We start from the raw sequence: 18,221 nt of genomic DNA, 5'->3' as shown, positions 1-18,221 counted from the left end.
CGCAGATTGATCCAGGATTCGATGTCAACTGCTCTCAGATTGCTCCAGTTATTTACATGTCCAATGATTCTCTCTTGGTTAAAGAGATTGATTACAATACATATTCCCTTAGCCTGGTAGATATTGATGCTTCTGAGTTCTGACAAAGAAAGGATGGCCTAGAGCACATCATAAGCTTACTCTAGAAGACTTTCCATTTGAATATTCGGAGCATGATACAACAACAACAACAACATACCCAGTGTCGTCCTAAATTTTTGTGCAGAGTGCCCTTCAAATGCACGGGTCTTTAATTTTTCCCCTCAAATTGTTGGTCTTTAATTTTTGCCCTACGCCTAAAACTTCTAGGTTTCGGTTCGAATTCCCGCCCAGTCAAAAATTAAAAAAAAAATCGCCAGGTAGAACTTGGATTCGCAAGGCAGAGTTTTGCCTGCGAAACTCTGTCTTAAAGGCAGAATTTTACCTTCAGGCAGAATCCTGCCTTTGCTTGCGAAATTCTGCCTGAAGGTAAAATTCTGCCTGTAGGCTTAACTTTGCTATAAAACTCTGCCTTGCGATTTTTTTTTGGGGGATTGAGCCCGGGTTCGAACCCCAAACCTCATGGTATTAGCCGAAGGGAAAAAAGTAAAGACCACCCCAAAATAAGGGCATTCCTGTGAATTACTCGTGTAGTCCCACATAGTGGGGTTTGGGGACTAGGGATTGGGGAGGGTAAGATGTACGTAAACCTTACCTCTACCTTTATAGGGTAGAGAGGCTGTTTCCGATAGACCCTCGGCTAAAAAAGATTCGGAGCATGATATGAATCTTAATTTCTATTAAGATAATCGTGTCACACCCCAACCTGGGGTGGGGTGGGGGGTTGTGGCTGGCACTCTGCACTCGAAGGCCCGAGCGAACCAACCATGGCATCTGTGACATGTAATATGAATAATGGGCCGACAAGGCCACTATATGACACTAACAAGAACCAAATGTATTAACTCCGCACGCCGAAGAACCCAACAACAACCTCTCTCTCTCTCTCTTTCTTTCTTTCTATATATATATATATATATATATATATATATATATATATATATATATATATATATATATATATATATATATATATATATATATATATATATATATAAGGCCACAAGGCTATATCACGGTCATGCCAACTGTACAGAGGGCCGACAAGGCCAAGCAAAACATATATACACGGACAACTGGTCTGCAAGCCTCTAAAAGAGTAACACAATATCAACAGGTCGGGACAGGGCCCCGATATGCCCCAAAACTATATATATATACACATAGTAGTACCTATGGACTCAAACAAGCAACTCCGAAGAAATGGAGTGCGACACTCGACCGCTGATCACGGGTCCTGCTGAGGAGGCGCGCCGGCCTGTCTATCAGTACCCGTGGGCATGAGCACAGCGCACAAAAAGGCGTCAGTACGAAATATGTAGGGCAGTAAGCATAAGCATAAGGAATGTAAAAAGCAAGAGAGGAAATCAGAAACAACCTGAAACCCTGAATAAGGCCACGATGGGCAACCATAACTATGACATGAATATAAATGCATGCACATAAAATCATTCGTCACTATGGAGGCTTATAACATATCATATTATATAATAATAAATCCTTCTGTCGGGTGAGCTCATCGTCATATCATCATCATCTCTACCCAACTAATCAGTGGTATGCACAGCTACGTGCCTGCCCGGCTGTATCTGACACGGCACAGTAATGAAAGAAATAGGGAAAAGGGTTCAAAACACACTCAAACTATGGCCAAAATTGCCATAACACACCTGAACTTTGCGGGGGTCCTATGACCCCCCTGTACTTATTTTTTGTGTATTTTGTACGCTTTCAAATGGACAAAGTCACCCAAACTCATTTGAGTGTATACATGCGCTCCACTACAGGAAATTTGATTTTTAGCGACCACTTCTTAACGAAGGGAGATGAATCCGGTTGTTATAAGTGCAGTTACAGTGACCAAATTTTTTTCCAGTCGTTAGAGCTAATTTTTCTTTCAATCATCGTGCCTTTTGCTTTGTGCCTTTTGCGTTGAGTTTGTGCTCGTTCAAGAATTTGTGCCTTTTGCTTTCCTTTGTGTTGAGTTTAAAAGATTTAATTATTCTTCAATCGGGTATTTTTCATTTCTCCACTTTCCAAAATTTCAAACCCAAAAAAACTCCATTGTAACGACCAAATCAAACGGGTCTTTTTCGATATTATATAGGATTTGTGATATTGTCAACGTTGAAAACATGATTAATAATAGTGGATTAAGATAGTAGAACCAGTAAATAAAAACTCCATTAGGGACGTCGAGTTTCGACTTGAAGCTTTCAGATCTGGGTCTTCAAATTTCGGATTTGATGAATAAAATTCTTGGTTGCTGATTGTTTGAAGCTGAACTCGAGCTTAGAAGACGTCTGGAATGTGAAGAAGAACTGAACGACTCCATGACTGCCATGAACAAAGCTTGAAGCTTCGAACTCGAATTTTCGGGTTGCCGCAAATGAGCTCCATTTCGAGTGGGTGATATATCAAAAGAACCGGAACGTCGAGAGGAATTTGAATCTGAAATTTGGTGATGTTTGGTTGAGATTTGAAGTGCATTAGGATCAAATTTCGACCCGCTTCTCGAAGAAGATGAACAAGAATTTGTCGCCATTTTGCCAAAGTTGCCATAACACACCTGAACTTTGCGGGGGTCCTATGACCCCCTGGACTTATTTTTTGTGCATTATATACACTTTTATATGGAATCTTACGCGCTCAAAGAGAGGAGATACAATCGCTTGTACAGGTCACCATATAAAGGCGTACAAAATACACAAAAATAAGTACATGGGGGTCATAGGACCCCCGCAAAGTGCAGGTGTGTTATGGAAACTTTAGCCATAGTTTGAGTGTGTTTTGAACCCTTTTCCCAAAGAAATACGTCTAGGTGCACATCTATGTGCCTGCCTGGCCGCTAATAGCGCGGTGCGGTAATGAAAATAAATACATATATATAAGTGCAATGCAAGACCGAACACAGAAGGGATATCATAGAAAGAGTCGGAATGACCTATCGTCGTTATCCTCCGACTATCGTACTGTCGCTACGTGCTTCTTTCAATTCAAGAGATAACAATTATAGATTATATGAGAAATATACTTGATACAAAGTACATATGAAGTAAGGATCAGCTTAATTGAAAGAAACATGTTCGACTTTATTTAATCGTGAACCACTTCATATTGCACATTATTCTCAAACCAATGAACGGGAAAGATACAACCCGTGGAAAAATACTTCAATACAATCTGGTTGTGAAAGATGGACTATCATTATCATCATGGAGTGAAAAGAACCTAGGTTTAACGAAAGCATTTCAACGATAGGCTAGTCGAATTCTAGTCATGCCGAAGAGTATAGAGAAAGCCCTACATACCTCGTTGTTGAAGCGAATCCCGTCCCACGAGCCCTAATGTCCTTTAGAAAATACGAAGGATTCGAGATCAATTCCCGAAGGATTCGAGATCAATTCCAAGTCTATAACTTATAAAAACATGCATTGAGACATTTTATCGAACAACTTGCGGGCGTACGTTCATTGGATCGTTTATAGATCAATTTCTTTCTTCAAGATTACCATTTTCTTCTCTTTTACTCCTACACTCCATTATCAATCCATCCATTACTTCAGAATCCCAAAATAATACATTTACACCACATAAACTAGCCCAACAATCAAGTTCATCTTTAGGAGTTCATATGAATCCATAAAAACTTGTTCTCATGGGATTTCTTATCTAATTCCTAGGTTTAGATGTTTATAGCGCTCAAGGTGATGAGAAGAAGATCAAAACATACCTTAAGTGTTGAAGAACACTTCAACATACAAGTCACTTCAAGACGAAGCTTTCTTCCGAAAGACAAAACAACGAGAAATCGATGATTCTACGATTGTGACGTGATTCCTAATGTTGTAATCACTTGATTTACCACCAGAGCTAGAGGCAGTCTATCCGGTATTCCATGTTTCCATTCTTCCTAAATGCTTAGGCGATCCTTCTCGTATCACCCCTATTGAGGATATTCAAGTTACTAAGGACTTGTCGTACAAGGAAGTTCTTGTCACCATCCTAGATCGTCAAGTTCGTAAATTGCGAACTAAAGAGTAGCTTCGGTTAAAGTATTGTGACGGAATAATAATATAGAAGAGATGACGTGAGAGGCAGAAGAAGATATGAAAGCCCGATACCCTCATTTGTTCCAATCTTCAGGTTTACATTGACATCCCTGCAATACAATACTTCCTTTCTCATTTCTATTTCTCAAGCTATATATATATATATATATATATATATATATATATATATATATATATATATGTTGTGTTAGGTGCTATTGCTGAGTCAGGCACGGCGAGTACATCCCGGACCACGGCAGATGACAGTTGAGGTGAGTTATGGCTAACTTATCTTGATTTCTGCATACTTAGATGGTTGTGTGAGGCCAAATTGCCATTGTTATGTTGTTATGTGGCCCTGTGTGGCTTTGGATATTGGTTTGAACTACTTGACAGGTTTTGAATAGTCCTGTTTACAGAGGAAACTCTGTCAAAATTTTTAGAAATCCTGAGAGTTGAGATATCCCTCAACATTCAAGGATGAATGTTCTTAAGGGGGGAAGGATGCTACACCTCATGTTTTCGTGCATTATCGTATCGTAAGGTGGCTAACATGCTAAAAAGGTAATGTTTTGAGGTATTTAAATATCATGATAGTCGTATGTTAAGTGTTGAAGTCAAACGAGTTGTGATACGAAAGTCGACAAAGGTTGTCGCAAGTTACGTTTGTAAATTTCACTGAAATTTGTTTCAGATGTCGAAGAGTTTTTCTCTCAATCTACTTGGAGTTACAGGGTGATCCACCTATCAAATCGAAGGTCTGCGAGTCTAATTTCCATCGCATTTAACCGTTGGTCGATACGATGTCCCAGTAGAGAGAAATTCGCATTTCCGTCCAAGGCTGCAAACTGCCGCGGGACAGTGAGCCCAAGTCGGTGGCTGCCCAACTTAAGTGATATAAAAAGAGTCCCAAAACGTTTTAGGCCCTCATTTTCTTCAAGTTAAACCCTAGAACAGCTACTTTATTCTCTCAATTGATTCTCCATCAATCACAATTAAATTCAAAGGCAAATCAAGTGATTACAACATAAGGAATCACGTCACAATCATAGAATCGTCGATTTCTCGTTGTTTTGTCTTTCGGAAGAAAGCTTCGTCTTGAAGTGACTTGTATGTTGAAGTGTTCTTCAATACTTAAGGTATGTTTTGATATTCTTCTCATAAGAATTAGATGTTCTTCAACACTTCAATGTGAAGTGATTCACGATTAAATGAAGTCGAACATGTTTCTTTTAATTGAGCTGATCCTTACTTCATATGTACTTCATATCAAGTATATTTCTCATGTAATCTATAATTGTTTTCTCTTGAATTGAAAGAAGCACGTAGCGACAATATGATAGTCGGAGGATAACGACGATAGGTCACTCCGACTCTTTCTATGATATCCCTTCTGAGGTCGGTCTTGCATTGCACTTATATATATGTATTTATTTTCATTACCGCACCGCGCTATAGGCGGCCAGGCAGGCACGTAGATGTGCACCTAGATGTATTTCTTTCATTACCGTGCCGTGTCAGATACGGCCGGGCAGGCACGTAGCTGTGCATACCACTGATCAGTTGGGCAGAGATGAAGATGATATGACTATGAGCTCACCCCACAGAGGGATTTATTATTCCCTCCGTTTTAATTTATATGAACCCATTTAACTGGGCACGGAGTTTAAAAAAATATAGAAAATTTTTAAACTTGCGGTGTTAGATAAGTTACATATATTTTGTGTGGTTATAAATCATTGCATAAAGGTAAATTGTTTCCAAATATAGGAAGAGGTCATTCTTTTTTCACGGACTAATAAGAAAATAGGTTCACATAAGTTGAAACAGAGGGAGTATTATATAATATGATATGTTATAAGCCTCCACAGTGAGGAATGATTTTACGTGCATGCATTTATATTCATGTCATAGTTATGGTTGCCCACCGTGGCGTTATTCAGGGTTTCAGGTTGTTTCTGATTTCCTCTCTCTTGCTTTTTACATTCCTTATGCTTATGCTTACCGCCCTACATATTTCGTATCGACACCTTTTTGTGCGCTGTGTTCTTGCCCACAGGTACTGATAGACAGGCCGGCACGCCTCCTCAGTAGGACCTGTGATCAACGGTCGAGTGTCGCACTCTACTTCTTCGGAGTTGCTAGTTTGAGTCCATAGGTACTACTGCATGTGTATATATATAGTTTTGGGGTATGTCGGGGTCCTGTCCCGACCTGTTGATATTGTGTTACTCTTTTAGAGGCTTGCAGACTAGTTGTCAGTGTATATATGTTTTGCTTGGCCTTGTCGACCCCTGTACAGCTGGCATGACCGTGATGTGTGTGTGTGTGAATAGGTTGCTGTTGGGTTATTCTGCGTGCAGGTTGATACATTTGGCTCTTTTTAGTGTCATATAGTGGCCTTGTCGGCCCATTATTCATATTACATGTCACAGATGCAATGGTTGGTTCGCCCAGGCCTTCGGTGTTACACCTCCCGTTTTATTGCAAGAAGATTTTAGCTTATTGGTGGTGTACACCTTCGGTTCGGTAGTCCGCACCAGAGCTTTGGTCACGAGATATTTTACTTTGTATGTGTACAGGAGTATAAGTATGTATTCTTGACATTATGAGGGAATTAGAAGTGAAACGAATCGAATCGGAGCAAAACGGAGCAGCTCAGAAAACTGTTGAAACCAGTCAGCGTCGACGGCCCAAGGGACGGACCGTCGACACGTCGACGAGCCGTCGCCTGGCACCGTCGATGAGGTTCTGCAATCAGACATCTCAGGCGGAGAATCGACGGCGCATGTCGACGGAGCGTCGACACGTCGACGAGCCGTCGACCCGCGGATCTGGAAGTTTCCAGCCCTGGTTATAAATATAAGCTCCCACGTTTTAATTTATTATTTCTCCCCAAAACAGACTCTACATCTCTCTAAAACCCTCTCTCTATTTCTATAACAATCTATACCAAGAAATCAAGATCAAAAGCCAAGATTTAAGAGATTCACATACTAGGAAGCCTATTAGGGTTTGTGGAGAGTAAGAATTTCTTTGGCATGCAAGAGGAGGATTTCATTCTAATGGAGTAGAGTGACTCAAGGCTTGTTCCCAAGTGTTTCAGGTAGAATCGCAAGTTAAAGAGGCACGCAATTAGACGATAGAGTTGAAGAGATATAAGGTATGTGCGGCTAGTCCCTTCTTTTCTAAGGCATGATCCCTATGACATGAATTCCCCTATCTCTCCATGACTTTCTTATATTCCATGAACTATGAGTCTACGTCGATAAAGAGCTCCTTATGAGGTAAAGATAAGAGATATGTCATGAATATGATAATGATGATGAATTTAAGTCTAAGGAATTCTAAAGCAAGATATGATATCCATGAGGTTAATGATCCTAAGTATGATCCTTTGATGTTGTTCGTTGTGTACACTCTCACCTTACAATGTTCGTTCTTCCAAGGTGAGATATGATGAATATGATCACTCCATAATGTAATCGGGGGTTCTTGACCTTATGTCACCCCGATATAGTTATAGATTGTCTTTAAGCTCTAATGCATGTTCTATGACGAATGTATGATGATGATAAGTTTATGATGAATTCATGATGACACGATTCCACCGTGCCTCGATGGCCGAACATGTCACCGCTAAGACGGGCTGCTTATGGTTCCACCGTGCCTGAATGGCCGGACATGTCACCGCTAATGCGGGCTGCTTGTGAGTACACCGAGCCTAGAGGCTGGACATGATCACCACTAGTGGGTGACGTATGATGGTTACCCGGACGCGGGTTAATGATGTTGATATATGTGATATGTTTAAAATGCATTTACTCTTAAAAGCTAAGCAGGTTATATCTTCACCTTACGTTTCATGATTTCTTTATTATGCTCATTTTATTCATGCCTTTCATATACTCAGTACAATGCTCGTACTGACGTCCTTTTCTTCTTGGACGTTGTATTCATGCCCACAGGTAGACAGGGTGGTGATCCAGATTCGTAGGAGCTATCAGCAGACTTTGAGAGCACTCCATTGTTCCGGAGGTGCCATTGATTATTATTTTATGTATATATATATTTTGGGCACGATAGGGTCCTGTTCCGTCCAGATGTCTAGTACTCTAGTAGAGGCTCGTAGATACGTATGTGTGGGTAGTATGGTCTCACGATTTCCTCATTGTATATGTATACTATTTTGAAAGCCGAAAGGCTTATGTATATAAAGGTAAATATGTTTCAAAGTGAAAAAGGGCTTTCCTATGATTAAAAGCAAGAGAATAATGAATGAATGTAGGATGAGTATGATGAGTAATAGAATGAGTGGTGCTCGGTGGTCAGCCTCGGGTACCCATCATGGCCCCTAGTCGGGTCGTGACATTCGGTTGCCGAGTGCCGGCCACACCTCCCAAGGTTGGGGTGTGACAAACTGTACCGGTTCTCTTCCAGATTCTGCTCGACCGTTAGATTGCTTAAATTCAGGTGGAAACAAGTCATATATTTATGCTGAGGATTATGAGCCGGAACATCTCAATTGGTATGGTATTTGTGAGAAGAAAGTGGTGGTGCCCGTGATGAGGAGTGGGTGGACCTAAAGCCTTAAGTAGAGTGATTTTATTGATACAAAATAAAGTTATTCGACTTTGCTATATACTTCCTCATAGTTGAGTGACTTTATAATTGTAAGAACCACCCTCGAAAGGCTTAGTCCTCCTTTCTTGTACTTATCCCTATTGAGAATTTTTTTTAATTCTTAATAAAAGGCCGCTAGACACTTTGTTTAGTGGTATGAATTCGCCCAATAAATAAAATAAATAAAAATAAAGAACAACCAAATGGTCAAAAAGAAATCTAAAAAAAAAGGTTAAAGAACAACCTCAAATAGTCAAAAATAAATTTAACAACTTCAAATGGTCAAAAAGTAATCTTAAAAAAAGTTAAAGAACAATCTCAAATGGTCAAAAAGAAATCTAACGTTGGATCATTGCATTGGAGGACAGGAGTCAAGTCAATGATAACTGTACAAAGTCATCTGATTCACATTAAAGCCAGCGGATTAATCATTACACCAATTGTTTACAACTATACTCCCAATGCTTTCTTCTATACCAACTAGATGATGAATGTACGGGTCCAACATAAAAAATAGTACTTTTTTTATTTTAATTTATGTGATATATTTTTTTTAGTCGGTCTAAAAATTAAAGAATAAGAAGGGTTTACCCCCATCGAATAAATTAAGTCCGGGCCCAAACTCGAGATATATAAGTAGTAATAATCTTAATTTAGGAAGTATAATTTGTATCATATTTTTTTTCTACATAATTAATATTAGTGACATGTTAAATATGTATAAGTGACATGTTAAATATGTATTGTTGATAAGTCTTAATAGTTATTTAAGTTACTTAATCCCCTAATTAGATAATTTTTAAACAAAATATTATTTATGATGAAAGAAGTTTGGCGAGAGAATTATCAAATATCACAGATACAAGCGACTGAACATTTTGTAACGTAACATGATCTAAATTATAGGATTATAAATAATTACAACTCGGTGAAAATCATAAAACATAAAAATAATGATTTTTCATGAATTTGTGAGTATATAAGTTCTTTACTTATAGATAGAAACAAATTTCGTGGTATTTATTAAGTTGTAATTTCACTCATGATATTTTATACTGTAAGAGTTTATGTTAGTTAAATAAGGTGATTCAAGTTTAGTTTTAGATGAAATTAAGAAAAAAAATTCATTAAATGAACCTCACAAATCAACTTGGTTCTTCTCATATAGTTTATGCTTAAAAATATTAATCCTCAGTTAAAATTGTAATTTATTGTACTTATTGTATAGTTTTTAAATATCTTAATTTTAATTAAAAATATTATGTTGATCTAAATTAATTTAACTTCAAGATTTAATCAAATTAAGTCTCGAAAAATGATAAGTACCACGTAAATTGAAATGAAAAGAGAGTAATTAGTAAAATCTTATTAATGCTCTAGTTAGAAACGAAAATGTGTACATAGTAACTTAAATTTTACTAAAAGGTTTAATGACAAAAAATGTAAAGAGTAATCTGATACTCCCTCAGGTTTATATTATACGATTTTTTTAGCTCAAACACAGCCTTTAAAATATTACTCACCCCTGGAGAGTAGGAAGCATTTTCACTAAATTATTCTTAATTAAATAGTACTAATTTAATATAATTTCTTATTTATATAAAAATTCATTTATCTAAATAAGGGTAAATTTGAAAGAAAGAAATAAAGCTATTAATATTTACTTAATTGTAAAAACTTTTTATATTGAACCAAATATAAAAGCTCAAAATACCCCTTTGCACACTCCTTAAGAAATAATAAATGGAGTGCATAATGTATCATAATACTCATATTAATTAGTGTATAATTATATTGGATTTGGAAAAAGTGGAAATTTATTTTTAAAATAATGTAAAATAAAAGTGAATGGAGTGAGCGAATATATATATATATATATATATATATAATAGAAATAGAAAGGAGTAAGGGCTTAAAAAAGATTCACAAAAATTTGTAGGGGCCTACGTCAACACTCAAGAAAAGGAATTGAGCATTAAATGTGGGATTAGCCAAGGAAAAGGAGTAGCACCCACGTGTAAGTGATAACCAATGATTTGCAATGTGAGGACGAAAAACTTTATAAATATGACATGGTATGTAAGGGATTATTTTATTACAATTATATTGTGGGCCTCACCACTTTATGCTCTTCCTACTCTTCTTTTCTTCTTCACGTTTTTTTTGTCATTTCTCTCTCCTCTTTCCTATTTTTTCTCATTTTCTTTTTTAAAATCAATCCTATTTAACTGATTTTTTAAGAAAAATTGAAAAAATATCTTTAAAAAAATTAATCTGCATATAATAGAGTTGATTTTAAAAAAAAAATGAGAAAAAATAGGAAAGAGGAGAGAGAAATGACAAAAAAACGTGAAGAAGAAAAGAAGAGCTGGAAGAAAGATAAAGTGATGGGGCCCACAATATAATTGTAATAAAATAATTCTTCACACACCATATCATATTTATGCCTCACCCATGGTAAAGTTTTTCTGTGAGAACGACGGTCCTGCCTGATGGAACTCGTGTTTCCATATAGTAGAAGCAGAAATAGAAATATCTTTTGTCCTGTTTTCCCTTCTCCCTTAGTCCTTTCTTCTTGTTTTTAGACATCATATGAAACCTTCAAAGCCTATTCATGGCCGAGAAATCTGTTTCTGTTCTTTTCATTGCCATTCTGTTCTTCACTTTAGCAGATGGCACTCTGTCTATGTACCTCAATTCTAGCGCTTGCATTACACAGAGTTGTGGTAATGGGGTGAAGATATCATACCCCTTTTGGATTCCTGATAAACAACCATCCCACTGTGGCTTACCAGCTTTTAATGTCACCTGCAACAAACTAAAACCATCTCTTCATATTTCTGGGGAGGAATTTATTATTAAAGAAGTATTTTATACAAACCATTCGATTCTGCTAGCCAAAGCAGATGTGATTGATGAAGACAACAGATGTCCAGTACCAAGACATAATTTTAGCATCAGGGGTACTCCATTTTCCTCGGGGCCTAACACTAAAGATCTCTTCTTCTTCTATGACTGCACTCAACGTTATGCAAGAGAGACATATGCTTTGGATTGTGCCAGCAATACCAGCCAATATTCTTTTGCGGTTTATAAAGCTGATCTTCTGAAGTACTATAACTATTCAGTCGAATCGTGTCAGGATCCTGTTAATGCCCTTGTTGAGGTTGATTCTCTAGATAGATTGCTAAAAATGAATTACAGACAAGTTCTGCTAGGGGGATTCTTTCTGCAGTGGGATGGGACTAATTGTAGAGATTGCCAGAATAGTGGAGGGCACTGTGGTGCTCAAAGTAATGAGTTTATGTGCATTTGCAAAGACCAAACCCAGCCCAAAACATGCCTTCATGGTAATTCTAGAAATTATAAGTTTTAAATCCATGTTTGACCAGATTTCCATTTATTGATTAGAGAATATCTCCTTAATTCCTAAATTGAGGGAAAAAAAAAAAAAAAAAAGGCAAGCCAACTTCCCTTTTCAATGATTTCTTCTGTTGTGTATTGAGCATATCAAAGGAAAAAGTGTTCAAGACTTAGGTGATAGCAGTTGACTAGTTACACTTTATTGAGATTCATTATTATTTTTTGGTATCAGATGATCACCTTTTATGTCCCCGTTTCAGGAAGTAAAAGAATCGGATTGAAGGTTGCAATAGGTGACTATTTTTTGAATTTGGGCACCTTGATTTCTCTTATTATCTTCTTCTCCTCAAGAAAAGCCAATAAGCATTTCTTGTTGCAGCAGTTGATTCAACTGCATTTACATAAAAATAGTTTATCTGATACTGATCGCTGACCTCACACGCCTTCTTTTCTTCTTTTGTCCATTCATAGCATTATCTGCGGTTGGAGCTGCATTAGCGGTAACCTGCTGCTTGATGTGCTGCTTACGAATTAGGAAAACAAAGAAGACGTCAACAAGAAAACACAATGTTGAAGTCTTGCTGAGGCAGTATGGATCCCTAGCCCCAACGGCATATAGCTATTCAGACATTAAGAAAATGACAAATTCCTTTAAAGAGAAACTTGGAGAAGGGGGTTATGGAGGGGTCTACAAAGGTAACCTTAATGGTCATCCTGTTGCTGTGAAGATCTTAAAAGAGACGAAGGGGAATGGAGAAGAGTTCATTAACGAAGTTGCAAGCATCGGTCAAACTTCTCATGTCAACGTTGTTAATCTGTTGGGATTTTGTTTGAATAGTCGGGAAAAAGCTCTTATTTATGAGTTCATGCCAAATGGATCTCTTGATAAACACATATACAATGAAGATTCTAACATGGAATGGGAGATGTTGTACAAAATTGCACTCGGGGTAGCTCGAGGATTGGAATATTTGCATAGAGGGTGCAACTCCCGAATTTTGCATTTTGACATAAAACCTCACAACATTCTCCTGGACGAGGACTTTTGTCCCAAGATATCTGATTTCGGTTTAGCAAAATTTTGTACTCGAAAAGAGAGCATAATGTCTACAATGGAAGCTCGAGGAACCATCGGTTACATAGCTCCAGAGGTGTTTAGTAGAAATTTTGGAGGAGTGTCACACAAATCTGATGTTTACAGCTATGGAATGATGGTTCTCGAAATGGTTGGAGGAAGAAAGAACTACAATGATGAAAGAAGCCATAACAGTGAGATATACTTTCCACGTTGGGCTTATCAACGAATTTTGCTGGATGAAGACCTAAATATAAGAGATATGATGACCAATGAAGAAGAAGAGATTGCGAAGAAAATGATATTAGTTGGTTTGTGGTGCATCCAAACAGACCCCTTGCAAAGGCCAGCCATTGATAAGGTAATTGAAATGTTAGAAAGCAGCTTGGAGACCTTGCAAATCCCACCAAAACCTTTCATAGGTTCTCCATCACGATCAGAAGGATCGCCATTGAACACTTTGGAGCAACCAGCAAAGCCATTCAGATTTTCTACTTTGAGTACGACGCTCGAGTCTACAGCCTCAACAATTGTATAATTTGCTGAAGAAGTTTTTAGACAATATTTTTGTACAACATTGGAATATAACAATCAAATATTCATGAAAGTTATAAATACGTGGCCACTTCCACTTAAAGGTGAAAACTTGTCTATTTGTTTTCTTATATTTAACTGTTTAACTTTTGCAGGAGATAAATGAGGGGAAGGGGATTTTGTAGTCTGAGTTGAGGGTTAGTTTAATTTACTAATTGATGTATTATGCTAATGCTTGACTTGGAGAAGGAACTAAATGACAGGCTATTGTCTTTCTTTTTCACCTCAATAAACAAAATCTTGCTAAAATGACATTCAAAATTTCAGAAAAATAAGGGAGAAACAACTTCAGTATACGCAGTGCTAGCTTCCAACTTTCGCTACATCTAAAATTTTCCCCAAAGCACAAGACTTCGTTTCCTTATTGGGATTGGATTAGCCAAGTATACTGAGGCTAGCTAGAGAAGAAATCTTTGTGAATGTGGTTTTAAAAGGGAGGCTTCCAAACAAAGGAAAGGACCTTCTATAATACTTTGAGCTACACTAGTCCATCTAACAAATCTTGCAAGCAAAGATTGACACAGTTAGGAAGTCAAGTGCTACATCTCTTTAGAGGCAATGCTTGTGAATCCGCTTACAACTACCACCAAATTCTCTCAATAGCACGTTGCTTATATGAGTATTATAATTTCATTTGAGAATATTCAGTTTTAGTGAAAGCTTGCTTGTAACTTTTTAATCTTCTTTTGATATAGACATATTTGTAGTTATTTTAATTTATGGAGTTTGGAGTTATTTTCTGTAAAAATAAAGTATTTAGATTTTTTTTCATGCTAGTATCCCATTATTAGAAAAGAGAGAGTCTCTGCTATGAAATTCATGCGTTTTGGTTTGAAGACCCTAAAAAACCACAAGGCTGAATAATATCATTGCTATGCACGGGCATCACCCATCTATTTGTAGTTATGTGTGTGTGTGTGTGTGTTTGTGTATCTCAGGTATATGTATTTGTTGCGGACAGTATTTGACAAATTTGAAGACGCTTATTCTCAGCCTCTCTAAAAGATATAGACACCAAATTTCACGGGAATGCCAAATTGGGAGACTTTGCATCTGAAGGGATGTATAAATCTTGAAGAGGTTGACCAATCCTTGGGGTATTGCAAAATGCTCATTTTCTTAAATTTGAAGGATTTCAAGAACCTTAAGAGGCTTCCAAGTAGGTTCACACGGTATCTCTTAAATATCTGGATTTGGAATAGTGTTCCAGTTTAGAAAGTTTTCCACATTTCCTTGGAAGCATGCATTGCTTGTTAGAGATCAACCTAAAATCCTCCGGGATGAGGAAACTGCTATTGTAAAATCAGCTGGTTGGAAGACATGGTAACTCTTCCTAACATTATTTGTAAGTTGACAAGTTTGAAGAATCTATAACTTGAAACCTTGCCGGAAAGTATAGAGGATTTAAAGAACTTAGAGAATCTTGATGCCAAAAGTACTCTAATTTCATGACCTCCGCCTTCCATTGTAAGGTTGAACTAACTTAAATCCTTGAGGTTTTCAAGACCAGTATGAAGAAGGCCAAGCTGCAGTCTATTTAGTGTTCCCTCCGTTTGCTAGAGGGTTACGCTCACTGAAGCTTTTGGATCTCAGCTACTGCAATTTAATAGATGGAGGACTTGCGGAAGACATTGGATGCTTATCTAAAAACTCGTGGAAGACTACATCATCCTTGTGTCTTTCTCTTTTTTACATATCTCCTTGAGCTTCTACATTATTATATATATCTTGAGTTATTTAGTATGCTAATCCAACTTATTTCATTGATCAAATGAATAGTAGAAACTATTTATTTTAACCTCGATTCTTAACTGATTTTGAAACAATTTTTGAATGCATGGTTGCAGTTTGAAGTTTGAATAAGTGGAAACTATTTCAAGTTGATTGAAAATTGCGTGAGCTAACAGCTTATAAGTTTAGCTGAAAAATCCAAAAACATTCATTCACCCTCCTCTTGTACATTTATCAGTTGATTGTTATGATTATGTGTTTGTAAGACTCTGGATTCACTACCGTTGATACCTCTGTGATAAGCTTATCAGTCAAAAACACAGAGAACAATAGTCAGTAGTTTAAATGAGTACTAAATTCAATAAGTTGTTTGGTTAGTCCAGTGCTTGTATGAAAGCCACCAAGAAACGATCCGAGACTATGGGCTACACAGAGATTGAAAGGCAATATAGTATAGTTTCATCACATTACCAGTCTTTTTACATACAAGCTTTGGTTTAACACTTAAATTGTAGAAACAAGTCTATAGCATACACAGAATTCTGGACACACCACATATATTATGAACATTGTGACCAACAATGGTCTTTAGAGAAGAGCCAAACTTGCTCAAAACTTCTATTAACTTAAGCAGTTGGATAAGAAGCTTGCATAGCAATTCCACAAAGTCCTTCAGCATCTATGTTTCTTTGCATTCTAATGTAACCATTCTCGCCCCAGCTAGTTCCCCAAGAGTTCTTCACTAACCAATACTGCGTCCCATCACTAGCTTCACCATATCCAACTGCTGTAACACCATGATCTAACTCAGTTCCACATTCTCCAGTAAAAACACCGCTTGAATAGAACTGAAAATCCGCTCCACTAGCATCTATGGCGACTGATACAGGTTGGTTAGCTACAGCTTTTAGTAGAGCAGATTCGCTGTTAGCTGGAACATCTTCGTAACTAGTAATCTTGGCAGCTTGGTTGGATTCCTCGCCAGTTTTGCAAGTGCCATCAGTTCCGTACGGGTAATTTGATTCAGTAGTAAGCCCATGGTTCTTGATGATAAACTTAAATGCATCATCCATGAGACCCCCTTCACATCCCATATCGGAACTTGTGTCACAGTCCACGACTTCCTGTTCGGATAAAGAGATTAACTTACCAGTTTTGTTCTTGTTGATTCCTTCTGTGGCAGCAACAGCAGAAAAAGCCCCGCAACATCCTACATTATAATAAGGTCGATTAGTTTAAGTGCTGCAGATAAATTTATAGGAGGTTAAATAATGATGTGTTAGTTTGACTTACCACACTGCCCTTGGTCCTTAATTCCAGTAACAGCACCCTCCTTTCTCCAATCCATGGTAGCTGGAGCAGTTATATTTTCGTATTTGAATGATGTTGTTTCCGATTTCTGATGGGAAGGCATTCTATACCCGTTGCGAGTGGCTTTGAATTCTTCATTTGTCAAATCTGCAAATTCATTGATGTCTAACTTGTAAGACTTGATCCCAGCCTTATTGATGGAATCAATGTACTCAGCATTGTCTTTGAATATTTTGAATCTTTTTGCTTTCTCTACATCATGTTTGTACACACGCCCAAAGCGAGCCATCCACCGCTAGTGTTTCTGGACCATTGAGGCTTCATACAAGGTGCGAGATGTGGCTTGGGAAGCCATCATTTCCAACACTAGTAGAGCTACAAAAGCAAGCCTCCAACTGAATGCCAATGCCATATTTTGCTACCTGAATTTTCTAGTGATAATAATATTCTGTGTTTTAATGTTGTTGATGAAATGTAAGAGAGTAAGATTTTTATAGTGCTCAAGCTGTTGTTCTGTTAACATTTTCTCATGATGATAGAATTCCTTGAGATGTCCGGTATGTTATGTCTGATTGTGACAAAGATTTCGTACACGCTGCTATTAAGCCCTTATGCCTCTCATTTGTAACTTTGTGATATTTTTTTTTCCCAAAATCTTGGAAATAAAGGTACTAAGGAAGTTCATTCATTGGCTACTATTCTGTCTATTTGCAAATCAAAATCACCTCTCTTTTGACCACTATTGTGACACGGAGAAGAAAGAATTTTCATAAATTGACATTTCTTGTCATATTATAAGATTATATTATCTTCTTGAGTAAACAACTCAGAGTAGTCAGTGATTGTATTTCTTTAGCAAGCGTGTTTATCTAAATCCAGTTGAGCTAGAATTTTGTTTTCATAATTAATATAATAAAGAATGCATATATGCAGATTAAATGAACTATAACACATAATAGGATGTCCAGTAAGTTTTTGATGATCCTAACTTCTTTGAAAATGGTAGGGCAAAAGATTTTGACACAACTTAATTAGGAACAAATGAACGCCCAAATGTCACAAATCTTGGGAAATCAATAGGGAATACTTTTAGTTTAAAGGTGTTCTACTTTGATACAAAGTATGACTTACTTTTGGCCACTATAATGCCAGATAGAGTTAGATGCTAAGTTGCTATGAAGAGGAGAGATGCCTAACTTTGTTGCCTGGTTAGTCATTGAAGAGTCAAATGTCTAGATGGATAAGCAACTATATTACATTCTGAACTCATAATTTTAAAAGTATGCGATGAGTTTATTGTTAAGAACCTTAAGGTTGAAAATATCAGGTTTAAA

At 37.2% G+C, this 18,221-nt stretch overlaps 1 protein-coding gene and 1 pseudogene across 1 annotated transcript; one reads left to right on the top strand and one right to left on the bottom strand.

Moving 5' to 3' along the window:
• Positions 1–11,409: 11,409 nt before the first annotated feature.
• LOC132067240 (LEAF RUST 10 DISEASE-RESISTANCE LOCUS RECEPTOR-LIKE PROTEIN KINASE-like 2.5) lies at positions 11,410–13,897 on the top strand (the record flags this gene model as incomplete). Its single annotated transcript, XM_059460404.1, has 3 exons — positions 11,410–12,163; positions 12,437–12,469; positions 12,648–13,897. Coding segments are annotated over 3 exons (1,929 nt in total), but the record flags the coding sequence as incomplete, so codon positions are not given.
• A 788-nt stretch (positions 13,898–14,685) lies between these two features.
• LOC132031113 (senescence-specific cysteine protease SAG39-like) lies at positions 14,686–17,369 on the bottom strand (annotated as a pseudogene).
• Positions 17,370–18,221: the final 852 nt, after the last annotated feature.

Source organism: Lycium ferocissimum, chromosome 1 (genome assembly GCF_029784015.1).
Source record: "Lycium ferocissimum isolate CSIRO_LF1 chromosome 1, AGI_CSIRO_Lferr_CH_V1, whole genome shotgun sequence".
NCBI classification, from domain to species: domain Eukaryota; kingdom Viridiplantae; phylum Streptophyta; class Magnoliopsida; order Solanales; family Solanaceae; genus Lycium; species Lycium ferocissimum.
The sequence above is the reverse complement of the archived record's forward strand: the minus strand, read 5'-3'. Positions and strand labels throughout refer to the sequence as shown.